The 24,373-nt window shown below is 40.6% G+C and overlaps 1 protein-coding gene across 2 annotated transcripts in view; it reads left to right on the plus strand.

Annotated features, from left to right (window-relative positions):
* Cttnbp2 (cortactin binding protein 2) overlaps positions 1-24,373 on the plus strand; it is a 153,202-nt gene that overhangs the window by 8,353 nt on the left and 120,476 nt on the right. For both annotated transcript variants that reach the window (XM_021164810.3, XM_029478376.1), the window contains exon 2: positions 4,228-4,335. In XM_021164810.3, the coding sequence (XP_021020469.1) occupies positions 4,228-4,335 (108 nt within the window). The remainder of the gene's footprint in view (positions 1-4,227; positions 4,336-24,373) is intronic.

Consider the following 24,373-nt stretch of genomic DNA (forward strand, 5'->3'; position numbering starts at 1 on the left):
TTCTGTTTGACCAGACTTTGGCAATTTTTAATTAACTTATTTATTTTACAATAGGTGTTCAGAACAGGAGATTTCCTGGATATGGTGACTTTTCTGACAAATGACCTCAGGACAGACAGGTTTCACCTTCTTGTTGTCAGTTTCATTATTATTTCCTTTGTGTCATTGTCATTGAAAGGATGTAGTCTGAACTTACTGTTTCTTTTGCATTTTTTTATTGAAAAATAAGTTCAGTAATAAGGCATATTTGAACTGTTTCTCTTGGTACTTGAGGGGACAGTCTTTTTGTTTTCTTCAGAGCTTTGAAGATCCTCAGGCTGTTATGTGAACAGCAATGTGTTCTGTCACCTGTCTACTTTTGAAAATTAGATTATCGTGGTTGTTTTAAAATAAATATCATAAGATGTAGGATAATTTAATTTAGTGAACCAAGATGCACCCCTTAGGGCTAATAGATTGTGTTTATAATCTCAGCTGCACAGAAGACTGAGGCAGGAGGATTGCAAGTTCAGGGTGAACATGGAATACAGAGTGACTTCAAGGCTCATCTTCCAAACTCAGCGAGACATTGTTTCAAGATAGAGAGTCAAAGGAGGCTTCGATAATATAGCTCAGTGGTAAAGCACTGGCTTAGCATGCATGCAGCCCTGAGTTCACCCCGAAAAAGTCAATGTGCTTCTCCCTTTCTTTTAAAGGAGGCTCTTAACATCAGTGTGTGTGTGTGTGTGTGTGTGTGTGTGTGTGTGTGTGTGTGTGTGTATTTTAATCAGCCTGCACAGGAACAAAGTTTTCTGGTGGCATTTTTGTTACCCCACACCCAACCCTCCTATGTGTCTGTCCCTGGCGTCCTCTGAGCTCGCTCACCTTTTTATTAAGAAGCAGCAGAGAACTGTTATCTTATGTGTACAATCATCAGAGTTTTTAGAGCTCTACCATGTTTTCGGTTCTTTCTTTGTCCCAGCTTCACTAGAGTGAGGGCAGAAGTGTCCGGTACTAGGAAATAGCCATGTGAATATAGTTTGGAATTTTATTAGTAAATCAAGCATTTAGTAATGTTTTACTGAGGAAACAGAGGTGGAGCTTGATGTAGTGGGAGAGAGATGGGTGGACGCATATGTGTTCAAAATAATAGATCACTTAATACTTGGTGGTAGAAGACAGATCTTTTTCCTTTTTCTCTCTTCCTTCCTTCCTTCCTTCCTTTCTTTTTTTCTCTCTTTTAACATTCTGTATGATACATTCGTGGTTCAGCAAGATCACTTGTAGTAGTGTTTTATGCCTTTAATGATTTCCCTTTTATTGACATGATATATAGAAACATAGAAGAGCTGGTTGCAGGTCACACACCATGATGCTGCCAATGGGAGCAGGGCAAGCTCTTAACATGACTCTCACCATGAATCAGAATCTCGGCACTGTCTTTTATAATTTATTAGTCCTTAAAGTAGAGTGCTTTGCTCATGAAGCTTCGGAGAAACAAGAACAATAAGACACACAATTAATTAAAGTCTTTAGAATGAGCAGCAGCAGCAGCATTAATAAAACATTATTCTCTAAAGCACCCAGGAATTGCAGTCTCAGAAGGGGAAAACCAGGATAAAAGTCTGTCTATCATCATAGTCAAGAAGCTGAGTTTATTGAACTTGGGTTGGTAGATTTAAAAAAAAAAAACAAAAACAAAACAAGACTTTTAGGCAGTACCCTGCTCTTCTCTACACAAAACATCTGGGTTATTAATAGCAATTGCTCACCTAAACTCTGTGCTCAATTTTATACATATATTCTTGGACAGACCTCAGAAGAAATGTACAAAGTAGGTGTTAGGATTTTCAATGTTAATGAGAAAGCCGATCACTTAATGAAGCGCTTCTCAAAGTACTCACCATCCTTCAACATCAGCAGCAACTTGTTAGACAAATTCAAACCCACCCCTTCCTTCATTAGTTCCAATTTTTAGGATTGGAGCCCTGCTTTATTTAAGACCAAGACTCAGGTGTTCTACCCACATGCTGAAGTTTGAGAACCATCGGATTATACAATCACCTGTGATAAACCTCTGTTTGTGGAACAGTTTCAGATTGTGTACTGGACTTTACCACTTAGTAGGAATATGTCTGCATAATGTCTTAATGGTGGTTTTCCAATGCTTCCATTTGTCAAAAGAAGCCATTTAGCTAGAGCTTTTTCTTTGAAAAGCTCTCTAGGTCCAGGCTCTTGCCACTGTAAATCATGGTTTTCTTCTTTAAAGGTTCCTTGGGAATGAGATATGACTGGTTCTAGTCATGTCTTGTGACAGTCCCTGAAGTCATGGGCTTTGCTGTGCTTGATCTTGTGTATTCTAGGGAAAGTCTCCTGTTAGATACTTAAATGCCAAACCCTTTCTCATTGGCTGACTGACAGAATGCACTCATTCAATGTGATGCTCACACTGGCCATTCTGGTGCTGTGTGCCACATGCACAGATAAGCCAGGCACAGGCACAGGCACAGCTGGTGCATCTGGTTTACTGTTTACTAGTTGCATGGTCTGTGTATGCTTTCTGACTCCTGAGTTGTAGTTTCCTCAACTGAAAATAGAGGTGTCCTGTGGATTACATTTTGTTCTTTGAGAATACCTTGGAAAACATTGAATGCTATATAAATGTGCAGTCAAGTTCTAGAGTGCCTTGAAGAACACCTTCTGAGCCCAGATGTCTGGAGATACAGTGATGAACTAGGTTATCTTTATTAGGTAGGGAATGAGTGGGTTTCTCACAAAGTGCAGGGACTATGGTGTTTGGCAGAGCACCTCATACTCTACACTCACTGAAACTCGGGCTAACATTCTGAGTGCTCCTCTCTCAGCTCCAGCTGCAGAAGATCTCCATGTAGAAGTCATAAACAACGAGGTTGGTAGTAAGGACAAGAATTTAGAGATAATGTTTATCTGTGAGAGCTAACAGAGAACTAGGAGGTAGTCACCAGGAACCATTGTAAAAGAAGAAATGATAGGGCTAGAAGAGTGTGGGGTATGAAAGAAGACTACCTTGGCCCTTGTACAGACTCCTCATTCTGTTCCCAAGTCTCTAAGAAGCCTTTTTCTCTACCCCTTGAACCATATCTCAACCTTTATAGAAGGGCAAGAAACTACATAGGTTTGTTTATTTATATCTGTAGCCTGGTTACAGTGTCACCTGATGACACATCAGGATAACTATATATCAGTGGTGGTTCAGGTTAATTAAAGTCATCTCTCTCTCTCTCTCTCTCTCTCTCTCTCTCTCTCTCTCTCTCTGTGTGTGTGTGTGTGTCTGTGTGTAAGAGATGACAATATGTTCCTTAGACAGGGGCCATTGTTTGTTTTTCTACTCTGGATTCTTGCCTATGGCATTGGAAACCTGAGAAAGCTCAAATATCTGACTTGAAGAGAAGACAGAGTTCTAAAACATTTAGTAAAATGTTCAGGTCTTCTAATGTAGGCTGAATGGGAGACAAAACTTTTCTTCATGGCCCAAGTAACACATCTGCAGGCCAGATTTGGGTATAGACAGCCAGCTGGTGGCCTCTGCTGTAGAATGTTCTGTAAACAAGGTCTGTTATTATTGGGTGCCCTGGAATTTATAATACCCTCCCAGGAGCCACTATGTCAGGGACCCTCCAAGGAATACATCTGTGTTTTCTTGTTACCCTCAAAATTAGCCCCCTACTCCCAATCCCAAGGCCAGGCCTGTTTTGATATAGACTTCAGAGCCTTTTAAATTTGTGCTGCATATGTTGGAGAGATTCTAAGTCCAGATGTTTGGGCAGTCAAACAACTATATCTCTTTTGAGGGGAGACTTGCAGAAATGGCATTACATGGTTTTCTCTCTCTAGGAGGTGGGTCTTGCACCCAGCTGCTGGATAGAAATGATCCATTGATCGTCCATGTCTATCCTTATTGTTCTCTTTTGAATACATGTACATTTATATATGAGTGGGTGGAATTTACATGAGTATACATGAATGTGGAGACCAGAGGACAATCGTAAATATCATTCTTCAGACATCGACCCCACCCCCTTTGTAAAGACATGGTCTCTTATTAGGCTAAAATTTATCAAGGCTAGACTGTTGAGCCAGTGAGCCCTGGGAACTGCCAGCTTCCCCTTCCAAGTATGTGAGATGTATATCCCAAAGCCATCGTTTCAGGATATCCATCCTTTTCAGGAAGGATGTTAGTGCTGATTCCAGTTTCAATTTGCCTTACAGAAAAAGGAGTTTGATGTGGACACGCTCAGCAAATCAGAGCTGCGGATGCTCCTTAGCGTGATGGAAGGTGAACTAGAAGCCAGAGACCTGGTGATTGAGGCCCTGAGGGTAAGAGCATTCTGGGGGTGTAGGGTACCACTAACATTTCTGAGGGGAGCAAGGGCAGAGCTACTTTCCCTCTTACTTTTCAAATCACTGGCATTTATGGTGTTAGATCAGGTTAATATATATTCCTCACTCAAAACATCAGCCTTAGCAAGACTGACAAACTGAAATCATTTGGTTGTTGAGATGATAGAAGTTGAAAATAAACCATTGAAAATGTGAGACTTGAGACATCACCATGTTAATGGGAATCCTTATATGTATTGAATATTTGACCCTTGGACATACAGTTTTAGAAAGTTAGTACTATGGTGTCTTGTATGTGCATGATAGCTGTGGGAGAAAATTAAGAGAATTATTTATAGAAATATTGCCGACAATCTATCTTTTTACTTCCCGTGTAGGTGATGATTTTCATTTTCAAAAGCTCAAGAGTTAAAATGAAAACGTTCATGTCTTCAAACTATTTTTACCTGAGTTTTCAAAAGCTTAAGAATATTGCTATAATAGCTTACAAAGAATGTCATTTGCCTCAGTTACATTTTCTTTTGGAAATAATGTTAAACTCTTGATGCAGTTTTCTGATTGGAGTTCTACATCTTCATTTGTTTTGGTCTATCATTTGGTTGTAGGTTTCAGTTTTGTTTTGTTATTTTTCCCTCTTCTATATCCATTTGTATGGTAATTAGATATACCTTGGCTCTCAGTGTTTTGGCAGAGAGAATTGTAATCATTACATACAAAGCATGGGTTTATCTCATTTCACTAAAGATTATTTCCTTAAACTTCGTCCTAGGGACAAAGTTAAACATGTGAGTATCTGTAAAATGTCAGCTGATTGTTGCTTGTGACAAGAGCTTTTCCGGTGAAGAAGGGAGCTAGGGATGGTGGATGGTCACATAGGATGTGCAAGGGTGTACCCAGCTTTTCAGGGGCATACCCACCTGTACAGGGGTGAGAACTTGATCCTGAGTGGGAGTGGAAACAGCTCCTGAATTTCACATCTAGAAGTTGGCAGTAGGTATATTGTTTACCATCGGGTCCATGGCCAAGAGCAGTTTACTCATACAATGGGAGTTCAGTTGTATCATCCATGGGGCAGCACCAATGTGGGGATACAGCCTTTTAAATAAGGAGCTTTATTCAGTAGACAACAGCACAGTTTGGTTGTGAGTGTTGTCTGTCCTGTTCCACATTGAGAACATAGCACTAACACATGTGACTCTGTTACAGAATGCAGTCACCAAGTCACCTAACCCCTTAAAACCAAATGGAAATGCAGGTCTCCAGCTTGTCCTTGGGTGTTTTCCTATTCTGTGTTAAGGGAAACACGCACTGGCCCTGGGCAACTTCCCACTGCTTACACACACCATCGACGCTTAGCCGATTCTTTGTTTTTATGTTTTAAAAAGCACATGTGTTTTCTTTAATTGCAAATTCTCCAGTTGGAGGAGTACAAGTAAAGGTTCCTCAAGTATCAAGCATATATCGTCGATAGGCTCAGAGTTTGAGTTACAAGGAACCTTACATGGTTTAAACCCTACCCAAATCCTATTTCTCTAGCTTGTGCTTTGCTAACCTGCCATGGGCATTATGGGTAAATTGGAAGTTAAAGTAGGATGTATTAAAGTAAAAAGTAAAGAAATACAGGTAAAAATCTCAATTGATTATGACTTGCATTTCCTGTTCTCTAATAAAATTTACGGTAAGTGGAGGGAGCTTTTGGAGGAGTTGGGGGAGGGTAAACTGTAACCAGAATGTATGGAAAAAATTACTTTCAATAAAAGAAAAATAGAAAAAAATTATGAGTTTCCATTTAAGTTCATGCTCCCTGGAAGATATGGTGAGCTTATGGCCAGTTGCACCTATTTATAGCATTGCTGTAAAAGCACAGTTGCAAGAGATTCCTGATCCACGCCTACCAGCACGTTGACTCAGATGCAGGGAGATGGGTTTACTGAAATGGTGAATGACTTCTGGTTAAGTTCCCCAAACAAAAGTGCATGTTCTGCCAGGCCCTGTGGTGCATGCTGATGATGGAGCTCACACTGGGGAGGCAGAGGCAAGGAGAACAGCTTAAGTTCAAAACAAGTGTGCTCTCCATAGCAAGGCCTCAAGTCAAACACAATGAAGCAAACAGAAAGAAAGAACAGAAGAACGAATACACATTTACATGGGAATTGAATCTCTAGAAAATTCAGGGTTTTTAAAAATAATTTAAATAAGTTGTTTACTGATGAAAAGGAACTCCTCTTTTGTCTCAAAATGGTCATGCTGAAAGTTCTAAAGAGAGGAATAAACTGGGGGACATTTAAAAGTTTGAAGAAGACTTGAAAAATTGCTGGAGGCAGGCAGATCTCAAGAGTTCAAGGCCAGCCTGGTCTCTATATGCGTTCCAACACACAGAGAGAAGCCTCGTCTTGAAGAACCAAAGAAGAAAATAAAAGAAGAAAACCAAGATCATAGATGTGTGACTGACTCTTCTCTCTGCCTCTTAAGAGCCAGTTAACGAGAAAACAAAAAACGTTCTGCCCTGCTTCAGCATAGCCCGTGGAGAAGTGCTGGCTGAGAACAGTCTCCTGTGTTTAAAGATTGAAATCAAACAAACCGACAATGTGAAGCCCTAAGAGAGGAAGATGCATCCAGGACCACACATGGGCTTACACAGGAGCCTTTCTTGTCACACAGACGCTGTATGGAATTCGGCATGTGAGATCTTCTTAAAAGCTTTCTTAACAAAATGATGTTTATGATTTATTTAAATATTTAGAGATCTGGTTTAAAGAGCGGGTACTAATGGAATTCTCACATACCTGTGGTACCCAGAATAGACTCGAGTGCCAGGATTTACTATTGTACTAGTCAAATATTTACTTGGGTCCAAATGTGTCTTCCAGTTGCTGTTTCCTTCACTGTGGAGCAGAACGTGACTTACTAGCCAATTAATGCCACAAACAGAAACTGAGAAGAAAAGATGTGGAGAATTTTATTTCATATTAGTAGATAAACTTATCTATAAATTAAGAACCAAAACCTCTTTAAGCAGTAACCAGTAGCGCATGTATCTGCAAATAAAGAATTTTTTAAGTTAAAAAAATGTACTTGAGCTTAATAATTGAAATAAGGGATAACTAATTTGTACCTTGAACTGTATTAGATTTGCAAGTGACTTTATTGTGAAGCACCCAAATTCTTTCGAATTTAAAAATGTGTTTCAAACCAAGCTGTCTCACTTTCTAAATCACATGATCCTCCTAGTTGTTTTGACTTTCAAGTTATAAAGATTTCATTGATCATTAGGTAGGGAGCAATAGACTTTTCAGAAGAGTCCACAAATATAAGTTTGGCAAGACAGATTATAATGTGTATCTTGGCATTTTTTTTTGATGCTTTTCTTTTTAAGAGAAAAACTACTTTCCATATAAAATGTCCATAGCTTTATAACTTAAAAGTTTTGTAAACAATAATCTTCGACCTGGTTTTGCTCTATAGGCCAAGATGGCTGTGAACTTGTATTCCCCCCCTGCCTCAGCCGCCTGGGTGCTAGGACTGCAAGCCAGTACCACCATGCCCACTTCTAGGAATGACCTTTTCTGTTAAGAAGAAAATTGAATTTTAGAAAGGGCAGCCTAAGCCAGGCAGTGGTGGCTCACGCCTTTAATTCTAGCACTTGGGAGGCAGAGGCAGGTGGATTTCTGAGTTCAAGGTCAGCCTGGTCTACAGAGTGAGCTCCAGGACAGCCAGGGCTACACAGAGAAACCCTGTCTCAATTCCACCCCCCTCCCCCAAAATACTAAATTTAAAAAAAAAAAAAAAAGAGCAGCCTTGACTATTGACATCGTAGGTGTAGGTTGTCTGTATGCCTCTTTCCCCTTTCCTTAAGTGTGATAAATGAAATTGACTGTACTAAGGCTAGCAAATCCTCCTCTTAAACGTTATAAATAGGCTAACTGTAGGGGGCAATGCTCAGTTATTTGCATCAGAATTTTAAAAACCTTGATCATTTTATCATTTATTTATATAAAATGCACTTTTAGGCTCTGGTAACCTAGGGGACTATCAAATGACATAAATGCCTATACAAGGGACAGTGTAAACAGCTGTATAGGAGAAGTCCCTTTCTCTCTCTCAGGGTTTTGAAGCTAAGTGGCAGGAGCTGGGAGCCAGCTCTTTGCTTAATCCCCCTCTAACTGCCAGGATTATTTGTTTCACTCCCCTCCTGAGGGACTTGGACTCCTCTGTGTGGCAGAAGCTTGGTTTTGGGCAGCTCCACATGCCAATGTATAGTAAGAGGAAAGGGAGGAAGTGAACTGCTAGCCACTTTAGCATGCAGCCCTTTTTGCATCACACTGGAGTTTCTGGAGTTGGACAGGGTGGTGAGTGCTTGTTAGTGCAGTGCAGGAGGCTGAGGCAAGAGGATTGAGAGCTTGAGGCCAGCTCCATGGTGAGACCCTACCAAAGATAAATAAAAACACATTCAATGAATACTTACTAAACAGTTCTTACCAAGCAGAAAGTGACGTTGGAGTTAGTTAAGGCGCATGAAGTAGAGACATAGCACAACAAACATATCAGAAAAGTGCTATATTCCCACTTTGTATATTTTAAAATAAATTCTTCCAAGTACTGCCATTTATGCCAGCCTTTGCTTTTTCTCGAACTGTCACAGAGCAGTGTTTAGTGTTTTTGTAGTTTGATCTACATTTTATAATCAAGGAAAACAAAAGCCTCATCTACTCATTGGGCTCTTAAGTGATATTACTTTAAACTTTAAGCTAAGGCAGATTTTTCTCAACCTCAGCACTGTTGCTATTTGGGACCAGATTCTCTTAAGGGGGGAGAAATTATCCAATATACTTCCCGGAGGTTAGCAGCATTCCACATTGGCCTTCCCCCAACCCATGCTTGCCAAGAGCATCGTCCACAGCTGCGATGATTAGGAGGGTCTACTCTGGGAGACACAATAGCTCCCAGGGCCTCAACACCATTCTAAAGTTGTGTTGACCACTAGAAATGTCACTTTAAAGACTTTAGTTGAAAGAAAAGCAAAGGCATGTGAGTACTCTACATAATTTGAGCCATTATGGTTCACTGGTTTCCTTGTGAAGTACTGACCATTTGAAGCTAAAGGTTAATCTGAAAATGCCCATTTTAATAAATTTTATGATCCTTTCCGAATATGTCACATATTTTACTATTTAAAATTGCAGTATAGGGTTTTTTTTTCCAGAACTTAAGTGCTTTTACTTTTCATAGTGAAGTATGCTTATGATTGTAATTCTCGGTATTGGAATTTTGATACAGAATATATGATACTGGGGAGTTAGCTCAGAGCTTCTCACAGAATAAGTAGGTGCCCACCCTTCCACTGATCTGGGTCCCTAGTGCCAGACAGAACTGATGTGTTCTGCTCTGGTTTTTTTTTTTTTTTTTTTTTTGGTTTTTCGAGACAGGGTTTCTCTGTGTAGCCCTGGCTGTCCTGGCACTCACTTTGTAGACCAGGCTGGCCTCGAACTCAGAAATCCACCTGCCTCTGCCTCCCGAGTGCTGGGATTAAAGGCGTGCGCCACCACGCCCGGCTCTGCTCTGGTTTTAAAAGCAGCCCTCGGTGAATGGCAGGATGTTGAGAGCATAGCTTGTACAGTGTCTGTGCTAAGTGTGGGTACATAATACTAATCTGGCTTTCCATGGGTTTCAACTAAGTAAACCATGAAGGGTTTGCAGTCTTTGAGAATTCCCCTATGACTGCTGGCAGTCGATTGACCGAAGTATATTTGTTTTGTATATGTTGTGCATTGTAAAGAGTGGGTTTGGTGAGCAGAGCTGAATTTATGAAAACAAATTCATTCCTCTCCTTTCCTGTTCATGGAGATCAGATGTTTCCATGTCTAGTGAAAGGAGGGAAGCAGTGATCAGGATTGGAGTCATTTCTGCAGCAAAATTAGTTTTTATAAAGTGCAGATAGCCAGTGATTTTAAAATACTATTGTACTTTGTCTAGCAAGACAAAAATAGAAACTATCAATTTTCTTTCAGAGAATTTTATTTTCTTTAAGTGAATAGTTATCATGAGTTAAAAAAAAATGGAATACGAAGGAAAAAGACTATATGTTAAGAAATCAAGGTGATGTTAAAAGCACAGGTCTATGTCCAGAGGTCACCTACTGGTGTTTCTTGATTTTGTGTCCCAGAATGGTGCCAGGGACACATGATAATGTAGTAAGAAATAGAGATGATATATTAAGAAATGCATAGAACTCCCGAGAATGGAGGTAGGTTAGTGAGTAGGGAAAAGGGATCCACTTTAAAAAAAAAAAGAAAAACCGCAAGGCTCATGCATGGCCTTTAATAGGCCATTTGCACAGCATCTTCTTGCTAATCTCTATATCATGGCCTTTTCTTGCAGCTGCTGGGTTTGTTGTGTGTAGCCGAGGAGGCCAAGGGACTCCAGTCTCTTTTGTCATATGTCAGTCTCCATCTCTATTCTCCTGACTCAGTGATGATGCTGTAAAAGCAAAGTGTTTATGTTACCAGCCTGGGCCCAGTTAGTGAGCCAGAGAACTAACTGAGCAAGGCTTCCTTACTGAATACTAACACATTATGAAAATGTCTGTGAGCAGAACAAACTGCCAATGGCACTTGTGGGTCTCAGTGATGGATCCCTTGAAACTGGATGCTGTGCATAGTCAGTTACACGTAGGAAGGCAGGACTGTGTTTTGCACAACTTGAAGATAATACGATTACAAGGACCATCCAGTCGCCACGACCTGAAAAATTAGAATATTCTTTAAGACATTTTGGTAACATTTTAGCCATATGGTCTTAACACTCAAAGGCTAAGGTACAAATTAGAGATCTGTGGATAGTTTTCCCTTATATTTATGATTAGTGTTATATCTTGATTAGAAAAAGATAATAAGAGTTTGAAGCAACACCCTCAGAATCCTACTACTTTTCCTCTAGTTGGAACAACGAGGGGAGGAAATGAGAAGATTTCTTTCCACCTTTCTAATGTTCTCAGTCTTGGTTTTTTTGTGGTTTTTTGTTTGTTTGTTTGTTTGTTTTGTTTGTTTGTTTGTTTGTTTTTTGGTTTTTTGAGACAGGGTTTCTCTGTATAGCCCTGGCTGTCCTGGAACTCACTTTGTAGACCAGGCTGGCCTCGAACTCAGAAATCCGCCTGCCTCTGCCTCCCGAGTGCTGGGATTAAAGTCATGCACCAACACGCCCGGCGGTAAAAAGCAATTCTTTTTTTTGTTTTGTTTTGTTTTTTTTGTTGTTGGTTTTTTTGTTTGTTTGTTTGTTTGTTTTTCGAGACATGATTTCTCTGTGCAGTCAGTCCTGGCTGTCCTAGAACTCACTCTGTAGACCAGGCTGGCCTTGAACTCAGAAATCCGCCTGCCTCTGCCTCCCAAGTGCTAGAATTAAAGGCGTGCGCCACCACTGCCCGGCTAATGTTCTCAGTCAAACTATAAGTACATTTTTGTTTGCTTGCTTGTCTGTTTAGAGTTTTTCCATTTGTGGTACTGCGGATTGGACCCCAGGCCCTTGCATATTATTCTAGTTTGTTTTTAGTTGCTTCAATGCAAACCATGACCAAAAGCAACTTGGATGGAGGGGAAAGGATTTATTTGAGGGTGGAGCTTCAGGCAGGAGCCTGTGGGCAGGAAGTCAAGCTGAGATGCTTACCCCTCTCCCAGCTTGCTCAGCACACTCTCTGATTCAGTTTAGGACCTCTTGCCAGGAGTGGCACTGACCACAGCGGGTTGATCAGCCCTGCATCAACCATTGATCAGGAAAATGCACCACAGGCTTGCATCCAGGCCACACTGATGGGGACACTTTCTCAGTGGAGGTTGCTCCTTCCCAGATGCCCCTAACTTGTGTCAGGTTGACAGAAGCTAACCAGCATGCCAGGCAAGCGCTTTGCCACTAAGGTGTATCCCTAGCCCTGTATTGACGTATTTTGAGTCAGAGTCTTGGTTTGTTTCCAGATTGGCTGTGAACTTGAGATTCGGTTATCCTGCCTTGGTCTCTTAAGTAGCTGAGATCTTGGGTCATGTCACTATCTCTAGCAATCACATTTTTTTATTATTTTATTTTTATTTACTTATTTATTTTTTTACTTATTCACTTTACATCCTGCTCACTGCCCTCTTCCCAGTCACCTTCTCCCACCATCCTTCCCCATAGCGCCTCCCTTTCTCCTCTGATAAGATGGGAACCCCTCCCCTCCCCTGTGTACCTCCTACCCTGGCACTTCAAGTCTTAGCAGGCTAGGAGCTTCCTCTCCCACTGCTGCCAGATATGGCAGCCCAGGTAGCAGAATATATCCCATATACAGGCAACAGCTTCCGGGATAGCCCCCACTCCAGTTGTTTGGGACCCACATAAAGACCAAGTTGCACATCTGTTACATATGTTCAGGGAGGCCTAGGTCCAGCCCTTGTATATGTTCTCTAGTTGGTGGTTCAGTCTCTAAGAGCCCCAAGGGTCCAGGTTAGTTGACTGTGTTGGTCTTCCTGTGGAGTTCCTATCCCCTTTTGCGTCACAATCCTTCCTTCTGTTCTTCCATAAGAGTCCCCAAGCTCCATTCACTGTTTGGCTGTGGGTGTCACTGTTCTGCTGCTAGGTGGAGCCTCGCAGAAGACAGCCTTAACAATCACTTCTTTAGGAAATAAAATTAGGATGGCAATATCCTATATTTCAAGTGGTAATTGAAAAGAAAGGAGAAAGAAAAACAGAAGATATATGCATTATTTATTCAGCAGATATTAACTGTCTCTGTGACGTTCTTCTCTTGTCCTGGATATCAAGAGTACGGCAGAAAATGTGGGCCTGGTTTCTTTCTCTTGTATCTTAGACTCTGGTGGAAGAAATGGGCATTTCACTGACAAGAGAAAAAAAAAATGTCAACAGTTATACTTGAGAGTTTAGCTGTGCAAAACGATGGCTTATGAAATGGGAAAACAGAGGGTTCAAAGCAGCTACTGGGCAGTATGGATACTGAATTTTCGTAGACAGAACAAGTGAAGTACTTGAGCAGCCTGATTGGTTTCAGCTAATCCTTTGTTTTATTTGATTGGCTGACACTCAACTGTTGTTATAGTTTTTCATCTAAATTAGGTTTTCCGTGTGTTTATACACTATGACTGGCATTCCACACATAAGAGCTCAAAGTATGGAAACAGCTGCATGCTAATGGTGTCTGTTTTTTTCTTTTTAAAAAAAAGTGAAATAAAGATATTAAAATTGAAATCTGTTATGCATGGAAAGGACATATGTTATGAGGGAGAGTCAAGGGGATACTGTAGTTCTAGATCGTGTTAGAGGACAGAAGGTAATCTAGCCAGACTTGCCATATTGTGAACTCAGCTGGAAGAAAGTGTTCAGGCAAAGGTGGAAAGCACAAGGGCCTCAGCATTGTATCAGCTGCAGAAGGGAGAGTGAATGTGAAGAGAGGAGAGGAAACTGGCCTGTAGAGAGACAGTGACAGACATGGTGTTTGCATTTCATTGCCCGGATCATGTGAGAAGCCACAGGGGTGTTTAACTATGAAGGATTGGTGTGCATTTTCTAAATGATCATTTTGTTTAAAATTATAGTTCATTGAATTGCTCAATAAAAGTTTCAATTTATCTAATTTAAATAATGTAATACAGCACCAATCTGAAACTGCTGGAGAGACCCAGGAGAGCCAGGGTGCTTATGTGGCAAATCCCCTGGGGATAATGTGAGACTCAAGTCTCTTGGGATCTTTCCCAGACATCCATGCTTCTTCTTTGTTACTTTGATTGCTTAGCAACGAAGTATTTTTCTACAGATCATTGAGATTAGCCAATTATGAACGTCATTAAAGATTGGTTTAAATTAAGACTGATCAGGAAAGCTCCGCATCAGGCATTGTTTTAGAGACAAAGTTCTGTCTTCAATTTTATTTTCTCCATATGTGGTTTTATCGAAGTTCCCTTTAGATTTTTAAACTGAATGGGTTTTTATTTTATTTGACTTTATTTTGATTGCCTTCTTCCTAAAGAGTGTCAGCCATCTATGTATTCCAAAGCATACTTGTATTCAAATTCCTTTCAGCTCTTGTGTAGATTATGGTCAGTGGCAGAAGAGTGCTTTTGCACACTGCTAGAAGGAACCTGTCAGGAGTGGCAGGGATCTTCCAACAGGGTCTGAATTTTCCCAGTCCTCAAGCAATCACGCAGGCTTAGTTGAGTAGACTCTTGGAATATCTGTTATCACTTAACAGCCCCACACAAACAGTTCTCCTTGGCAAGCAAGCGTCTTATCAGCCCAGAATCCTTCCTTTGAATCACTCTGGGAAACACAGCAGAGCCCCTGTGTCAAGCACAGATCCAGGTATTGTGAATATATCAAAATGGAAGTGTGTCTCATATGGGTGTGATGTTTTCCTTAAGAATCTTGCCTGTCTTCACTTCTTTTCACTCTTTTGTTTTAGAGATGAGAGCTCCTTATGTTTTAAGCTGTTCTCATTTACCTAAGCTCAGGTTATCCTCCTGCCTCAGTCTCCTATGTGTCATACCCATCTTGGTACTAAGTTTTATGGTTAAGTCTCTGTGGATAATAATCTTAATATAGTGTAAGTCAGATGTGGTTTTATATATTCAAGTCTGGACAGAAAAATTAAGTTTAACTTGTATTTTACAAAAACAATGGTTTCCACTTTGTTTCTTGAATATATTTTTGTCTTTCATACCATCGTTTAGATTTCCTTTTGACAACACCCACCGACAGACACAGTTCCTCCCTGAGAGTTCCAGCTATTTCATATCTTTTGTTTATTATCATCATCACTATTTTCTTTGGTTTTTAAATCTAGGTTCTGCATATAAGATCGGCAGTTATGCTTACATAAATAGGATGGATGTTTTAATGTCCCAACTCTGGCCTGGCCTAGCCACAGACTTGCTTGTACTATAAGGATTAAATATCCTAATATATCAACCTACAGTCAAGTCTACTGTAGTTAAAAAATATTCACATCTCTGCTTGTCTTTGTAAAAAGATCTGCCCACCCTACCCACCATCCTTTCATATTCGTGAACTACTAGAAGTGTAGGGCAGATCTTGGTTCCTTCCCTTTTCCTGACTTCTCTGGTGTAGGTATTTGCTCTTATTCCTCCCAGGAGAAACAACACTTTGAAGTCAGAGTAGCAGATAAGATCCAAAGCAGTCAGCCAGACCCACCATGTTCTTTGCAAGCCCGAGGGAAGGTTGGAAATAACTGGTTCTGTGGAATCAGACTTCCATTATGGAAGGTCACATGCCATTGGCTAGAGAAAAGGTAAGGGCCAGTGTCTTTGCATTGGTGGGAGCAGCTGCCATCTGGAAGCCTGCTGGCCAGTCAGGACAGTGCCTTCTAGGAAGAGTAATGTAAAGGCTTTTGTTACACTTGTCAGCCAGCATTTTCTTAAACAAAACCATTCCCTTCCAAGTAGGACTTAGGAATTTTGAAAACCCTTCTCCCTGTTGGCGACCTGTGAAGAACAGCACTGTGAGAATTGGACCAGAGAATCATGGTGCGTCCTTGTCCTTGCCTTGTTACTCTGTTCCCCGCATGGCTCCAGTTAGGGTCCCGCACTGTATTAGAGCTTTTGACTTTGGTCCTGGTGAATTTAGACTTGTGATTTACTCACTGTTTGTCCCCATTCTCTGGCTGGCCTGTCAATCTGTTCCCCACATCTCTATATGTTGGGAATATAATTCATATTATGTTAGATCTTCTGATCTTTTTTGATGGAATTATTTTCAAGAATGCAGGAATAATTCTGTTTATAACTGCTACCATCTAAAAGTAGAACACACAGAGTGAGGTCTTCTGTTCTTTTAAACTAAAACAGTTATCTTCTCATAACCTCTTTCTCCCATCCTACAACAGTGGACCCTTTATTGTTGTTGAAGTTGTCTATTGGGTGAAATTTAAGCATATGGAGGACGAAAAGGACTGAAGAGTTTAAGGGTTCGTTTCTAAGCTGGACATTTCACATGCATTATCCTTTATCTGTGTGAAATCCCCCAAGGTCAAGGACTACACCCAAGTTTTCAGAAGGGAGACTCCAAGACTGAGTGTGTCCGTTTCTGTTTGACTTATAACCTCATTCTCAATGAATTTAAGCATTTGCCTAGATCTGGCTGTTCCACTCACTCTAAGTGCTCTGGATTTCTAGGACTAACCCAGCTGTAAATACCAAAAGATACATAGTAGCTGCATGGAATTGCTAGTCTTCTGAAGTTTATTGGTTTGCAGGTCCCTTTCAAGAGATTGTCGATAATTGTAAACAGACAGGAATTCTCAAGAATGCCAAGATCTTACCTGAATGGAAGTTCTGACCGTAAAAGAGCAGCATTGGTTGCTAACATTTGCTCTCCATTACTTTTCATAGAGAGTCTGTACTCCATAATTAGGATATGATTCTGTCAGCTCTCCCCAGATATACGTTAAGGAGACAGATTTCTGTGAATGGCACAGAAATGCTGCTAGACCGCTGTTTCCATCCTAATCCTCTGCTCACCTGCTCACCTTTTCGACTAAACCTATCTCCTGCCGTTATAGTCCATTTCTTTCTTTTTTTTGTTTTTTTTTTTTGTTTGTTTGTTTGTTTTTTTTGTTTGTTTGTTTTGTTTTTTGGTTTTTCAGTTTTTCGAGACAGGGTTTCTTTGTATAGCCCTGGCTGCCCTGGAACTCACTTTTGTAGAGCAGGCTGGCCTCGAACTCAGAAATCTACCTGACTCTGCCTCCAGAGTGCTGGGATTAAAGGTGTATGCTACCACGCCCGGCTTAGTTCATTTCTTTTTTATTTTTTTATATTTTCTCAACTTGGTTTTTGGTTCGAATCTGGAGAGAGAGAGAGAGAGAGAGAGAGAGAGAGAGAGAGAGAGAGAGAGAGAGAGAAGGCAATACATCAAGCTATTAAATGCAGGCCTTCATTGCTTTCTATGAAAGACACTAGTGCTGTTTTCTTTTTGAGATCTTTATATACTAGTCTCTATCACTCTCACCCTCACCCTCCTTCCCTGTGGTGGCTTGTATATGCTTGCCTCAGGGAGTAGCACTGTAAGACTTGAGGAGCCTTAGCTACTGTGGACCTGAGTGAACTCAGGTGATGCAAAAGCAAGAGGAATTTATTGTTCTTCTGGTCTTTCTGCTCCTGAAGGAGAGGTGACAACCCCAAGAGGCCAGGCTGGCAAGTTTTTATATAGTTTTCAGGGGTAGAATAGAGCAACAGCCACTAGACACAGTGAGATTGGCAAAACAGTGTGGTTTTCAAACTGATTGGTCCTTAGGCAATGAGGTGATAAGGACTTCCCTAGTCTGTAGGTGGCCATAGGTTGGTCTGCCCTATGGTTTTCCTGAGGAATGTAATCCAGGAAAGGAGGGGTGCCTACCTTTGACCTCCTCTCCCTCCTAGGAAGGGAGGGGTCTTTATGCTCTGGGGTCTGGTGGAATTTTCCAAATGCCCTGAGCTTGACTTCTTCAGCACTATTTGGAGGTGAGGCCTTGTTGAAGTAGGTGAGATTGGGTTTTAATACCCTAGACCTAGCTTCCTAGAAGCCAGTATTCTGCTAGCAGCCTTCAGATGAAGATGTACACCTCTCAGCTCCTCTTGTACCATGCCTGTCTGGATGCTGCCATGCTTCCCACCTTGATGATAACAGGCTGAACCTCTGAACCTGTAAACCAGCCCCAATTAAATGTTGTCCCTATAAGAGTTGCCTTGGTCATTGGGGTCTGTCCGTTTTAGCATATTCAAAATGAAATACTTTGAAAATGTTTTAGGAGTTTCCCCTAAAGCCACCGTCTTTGCATAATGACTCTGGTTATCTAGGGAAGGTGAACAGTGAAAGCCAGAGGAATGGCAAGCACTAGCAATGAATAAAGTTTGATGTTTTAAGTAATTACAGTATCAAAATGCAGTTACATTCACAAAATATAAGTCAGTAGAAACTTTTTTTTTAATTTTGTATCTTTTATTGTAAGAATGTTTTGCCTGCTTGTATGTCTTCTTGCCGTGTGTGTGCCTGGTTGCTGTGGATGTCAGAAGAGGGTATCAGATCCCCATAGAACAGGAGTTGCCTGAGCCATGGTGTGGGTGCTATGTATCAAACACAAGCTTTCTGCAAGAGCATCTGGTGTTCTTAATTACTGAATCATCTGAGTAGCTCCCTGAAATAAGTTTTAAATTATCTTTTAAAAGTCTCTAAATAACCTGTGAAGGTTATCATGAAGGTGATGATGCAGTAGTGGGTGAGTGTCCCCTCCTTTTTGGAGTGACACTCTGAAAATACGTCAGGTAAGCATGGTGATATGTACCTGCAATCCTAACACTAGAGGCCGAGGCAAAAGAATCCTGAGTTCTTGGCTATATATCCAGATCCTAAAATATAAAAGGCAGTGAGCTTTCTGCTCAAGTATCTTAACAAAAATAGTACAATCTCACTGGTGGAATTAAGAAGCCACATTTCTTCATGACTATATCAATGGCTCCATGGAGTTTTGTTCCCATTTGGAAAATGGTAATAAGATGTCAGGAGGGTTTGAGGAAGGAAAGGTTGGCTGGAAAATTAGTGGAAGAATTTTAGAAAACCTTAATAGGCATTGTTAATGGGTTGAATTCTTAATGAGCTTAAATTCCAAGCAGTTGACAGTTGAGATTCTCCTAGGCTCTGGGGTAGGAAAAAGGATATGGTAAAAATAGTGTTTAAGGGAGATTATCTTGGCCTCTTTTGGAAACAGATTGACAGAGAAGAGGAGAAAACTGATCTGAGGCAGCAATTACAATGGACGTTTGCGAAGATGATGACTCTAAGTGGAGGAGACACATTGTGTGTATCTGTTCGTAGGGATTAATAGGACTTGCATAAGACCTGGGGTTGCTAGTCAAACTAATTACTCCAGTGTATGTGTGCAGTGGCTCCTAATTTCTAAGAGAAAATAGTTGTTCACAAAGCAATTTGATATCAGAGTTAAAGGTTTTGCTTTTGTTTTTCCTTAAGAACTTTTTATTTGTGTCTGGGGTTGGGGGGAGTCACATGCCTGCTCTTATTCTCCCAAACATGTTTTCAGCAATTGTCATTCAACATTTAACTAATAAAGATTCCTTGGGCTTTGCTGCCATCTCAGGTGCTATGCTGGGCGGTAGGAAACTGGCACCAACTTGACAATCCTTATTACTTGGGAATTACTACTTAGGAAAGGTCACAGACCATAATTAACAAGTTCCACCCTGGTAAGTACAATATACTTTTCCAAAATCCTATCCAGTCAGCCTGTTTTGTAGACCCTGGACCACAGCTGAGGCTTTTATCTGAGGGCTTCAGTCCACCTGACTAAGGTAACACTTTTCTCAGGTTAAAAGGAATTCTTTCTTGGGAAATTGTATGTTTACTCACACAAGGAGAACCCCAAGCAGGCTTTTCCCTCTAGAAGTGTCTGAACCCTTGGATGAACCCTCTGTAGGGTTCTGATTTGTAGACTTGTTCTGCTCCAGGACAGAAAAGATGAAGAGGTCTGACCAGATTCTTGTTTTGTCTTCCATTATTATGTGATAAAGCACACTAGGACTTCATGATTTTAAATAATGAGCCATTTTCTCTGCTTTGAAATGTAAGATTTTGGCTAGGTTGGGTGTGGACCACTCACCCCCTCTACCTAATATGTCAAAGCACCTATTTTGTATCATCTGCATTCAAAAAGGCTCCCCTATGGCTTTTCTGTCTGGGAGCTCAGTGAAGGCTACAAGCTGGAGAGCATCTTTGTCACACAGAATCAAGGATCCAACAGGGGGCCTCCTCAGGGACAGAGGGTAGATTCTGCTCATTTCTTAGAACCTAGGCCACAGCCACTGTTGTCACAGTCTACTGGTCAAGCAGTCACATCAACATCCTTGAAGGTAGATAGGGACCTGACCACACAGGAATGCCATGGAACTTGAGGATAATTAATACTTTCAGGAAACTGCAAACCATTATCTCCTGAGCTCTGCTTAGTACTTTATGCGAATTAGCTCATTTAATCCCCACAAGTACCTTCAGAGAGATAAACGATTATCTCTCCCAGGCTCTCGGTCAAGTGCTATGTTCTGCACCACACAGCAGTGTCTGGTAAGGTTGACTCTGGTGTATCCTCTTAACTGCTCACCTGTGTAATTAGTAGAAAGCGCTAGATAATAGCCACTAATGATAATGTAAGGCCGGCTTGTGTAAAGGTTATAAAAGCACAAGTGAGAGGGTTCTAATGAAGGTGCATTATAAATGACTTCTGGGAAGAGGTGGCATTCTAGGACTCCTTTGAAGACAGTACCTTAGAAATCAGGAAGATGTGTATCTGAACAGCTTGATCCAGGATGCTTGTGTGCTCTGTAAACAATGAGAAGGTAACTGTGAAAAGAATACAGGGAGTTGATTGATGTAGCAACCTGCCTGTAAGTGGTACAGACTTGGACTACTGGTAGACCTGGCTGAGGCAAGAGAATTATAAATGGAACCTGGCCAACATAGTGAGATTGTAACTTAAAAGAAAAGGAGATGGGGACCGATAGGGGCAAATATTACCAAAATACTTTGTATGAATGTATAAAATGCTCAAGGACTTTCTAAAACACTATATGAAAAGAAAATATTAAATGCCCCATTGAAGTGTCTATTTGCATAGTGTGATGGTCTGGGCAGTGTGTTTGGAGATTATAAACCAGGACAGTGGAAAGATCTGAGGCATTTGTTCTCTTGGGTGGTTTCCTTTCTAGTAGCAAGTGCCTCACCTGGGAACTTGTTAGAAATGCAAATTCTTAGACTGCTCCACCCTAGACCAGTTGACTTGGAGACTCTGGGGGAGGAAGAAAGCATTGTTTTTACAAGCCCTTCCCTGGGACTCTGATGCATGCTTTGTTCTCTAAAGCACTGGTGGGTGCTGTGTAAAGGTGCTGCTTGGAGAAACCTGGCAGCTTGAAAGCTCTTTGCTCAGAAAGCAGGAGGGCCAGCAGTTGATGGCTGGAGCAGCTCTGAAGGGAATCACAATGAAAAGGGCAGATGTTGATTCCTCACAGTCTCAGGTCTGCTCCTCTAAAGCCATTGTCCCCACTCCTTGAAGTGGCACATCCCAGCTTCATGCTGGAAGAAGCTTACAGAGGTAGTCCCAAAAGAGTTCTCTTGACTTGTTTGACTAAAATAAAACATAACTGCATAGGATGTCATTTTTTAAATTTACTTATACCCAATTAAAATGGAAAAATAGAGAATACACACACATAAACACGCACACACAGGTATAAAAAATTAGAACAAATATTACAAATCTTTTAAACAAGCCATCCTTTTCCTTAAAAAAAAAAAAAAAAAAAAAAAAATCTTACTTGAGGCCCCAGGACAAAAACTGGAAGTTGAACTGCATAGTGAATGCAAAGGATTAGGGCTTTATGCTTCCTGACAAAGAAAGGAAAACAGGAACCTAGCCAGCTTATAGCCTGTGTTGTTTTTAACATTACAAGAAAAGAAAAAAGAAAAAAATAATAAAATTAAAGCTACTTCTGGAAAGTCAAATTCCAGTCTAGTTTTTCTGTTTTGTTTTGTTTTTGTTTTTCCTCTGTTCCTTTTCAAATTGAGGGTGTGGCCAGGTTGACAAAAAGTCACTTCTGAGGATAAATGGGTGCTTTTTTGTATGTTTCTGAGTTTGAGAGGTAGGATGCTTGAGTGAAGGGTGAGTTAAATGGTGAGGGGCAGCACTGGGGATATTCTACTTGGACCAGGATTGGGTTGTCCAATGGGTCATCAAAGAAAGCAGGTGGACTGGATGACCTTTCGGTCTTTTGCCAGCGGGTTGCCCTCGTCTCACTTCCTGTTTCTCTTTCCCACTGAACAAGTAAGTAGATCGTATGTATTCAAATACAGTCAGGGCAAGCTGAGTCTATAATAATTTGAACATGGAATGCAAACATAGAAACAGTTATGTCAGTGTTTCTCAAAGAATATGAGAGTTGATGTCAAATGATTTCAGCTCTAATAGCTTTCCCCAGGAAGTACGGCAGCTGCCTGGGGTGCACATGTTCCTATGCTGTGAATTTATGGCTATGCTTTAGAGTTTTCAGCTCTACTGAGTGGCATCCGACCAGCTTGCTATCCTAGTGAAATGGTGGTTTTGACTATATCTTCTGGCCACCTGACTTTGGTTTGGAAGTTCACAGGTTCACAAGCTTAGCCGTTTTCTATGCGCTCATCCTTGGATGTATGTGGTCCCTATATGACACTTCTTCACATGGCTTTCTGGGTGTGTCTGGACTGCATTTGTCCCTGGCACTCTCTGAATAATTTAAAATGTTGTCAGCTCTTTATTAACTGTCTTTGAAAAGTGTGTTACCCAGGTCTTTCTGCCTTCTAGAGAATTATGTGTGTCTTCCGTAGGGCCTTGTCGTATACAGTTCTATAGGTCTTTAATTTTCTATTAAAAAGGTCAGAGTCTTCAGCAAGGCTGCCTTCCAGTTGTGATTTGTTCCACTGAGGGATGGAAGTTGCCAAATGACAACAGTAATTAAAAGCTTTTAATATTTTTATTAATAAAAATATTTATGCCACTAAGTTATCCCTCCAGCCGCTCCCTCTAGGACTGTGATATTTTAAAGTCTTGTCTCTTTTTATTTGTTTTCTTTCTATCTCTGTGAGGGATTCGTTTTTCTCTGAGTGAATTTTCTATTTAATAACTGCTAATTCTTCACCTACTACTAAATTATACTCCCCATTTTTCATGTTAATATATACTATTTGATTGCTAAGTTACTGACTTAGAAAATTCTTCAGTAGACTTAACTACCATTATATGGTTGTATTTATTTAGGGTTGATTCACCCTCTAAATAGTATCTTTTTCTCTATTATCTGTGAATCTACTCAAAACATTTAAGAACAAAAACCCACAACCATCAGCAAATCAGAAAGGACACCTAATTAACCAGCACACTGTGTGTCTCCTTGTGTGAGTATTATCTGAACCCAAACCGATGACCATGTTTTCTTTTTTAAATTAATTTTTTTCTTTGAAAATTCTGTGCATGTATATAAACCATTCTGATTAATCGTACCATCATCTTTTTTCATCTTCTCCGTACTCCATCAGCCCACCCCTTTCCTCCAAGTACTTCTCTCATATTTATATCTTTATTATGATTTGTTCTGTGACCCATTGAATTTAACCAGGGCCATCTCTGTTACTATGCATATGGTAGATAGGGAACCTAAGATAAAGACTGGCCCTCCACCAGAATTTATCAGTAGCCAGTAATTCAGAAGGAAGGAATATAGCTCCGTGAGCCCCTTTCCTGTCTATTTCTGATTGTTGACAAGTCCAGTCTTGTGCAGGCCCAGTGCAGAGAGTGTCAGCTGCTGAGAGGAGGTGATTATCATTTAGCAAGGTTTGGTATGGAAAACCACAGCCTGGTCAGAAGTGTTTGCTTATGCATAAAGATTGGTGATAACAACTGTCTTCAACATTATGGCCACCTGAAAGAGATAATTTATGGGTACACAGTTGTAACTGGCATCATTTGCCAGCAACCTTACTCTCTGTGCTATTTAAAATATCATCTATAGTTTTCATCTAATTACTAAAGTAATACATGTTCATCAACTGCTGCTATGGCACTAACAAGGGGAATTTCCAGTCATTCAAAAGTAACCTTTTTCCTCCCTATGCATTAATGAACACAAATAATCTCTCTCTCAAAAGATACATAATAACTATGCCACTTGCTTCCTTTCTCAATATATTTTGATGATGTCCTTAGATGCTCTTTAAGATTGAGACTATTAATCACTGCCCAACATTAATGAAACCATGATTGTCCTGACATTTCCTCCTTCGTTTAGATGTCATGAGCAATTGATTCAGTTCTTCCTTTTCAGGTGCCCCAGTTTTCCTGATCCTTACCAGACCAACCCTTGTACTTGTAAAGAACTCTGCCTACGTTATTTCCATGGCCCTTGGGTTATGTAAGGCTAGAGAAGATCTGCCTACTTCACTGTATGCTCTC

Source organism: Mus caroli, unplaced genomic scaffold (assembly GCF_978045245.1).
Source record: "Mus caroli unplaced genomic scaffold, Mus_caroli_1 scaffold_7, whole genome shotgun sequence".
In the NCBI taxonomy this organism is placed as follows: Eukaryota; Metazoa; Chordata; class Mammalia; order Rodentia; family Muridae; genus Mus; species Mus caroli.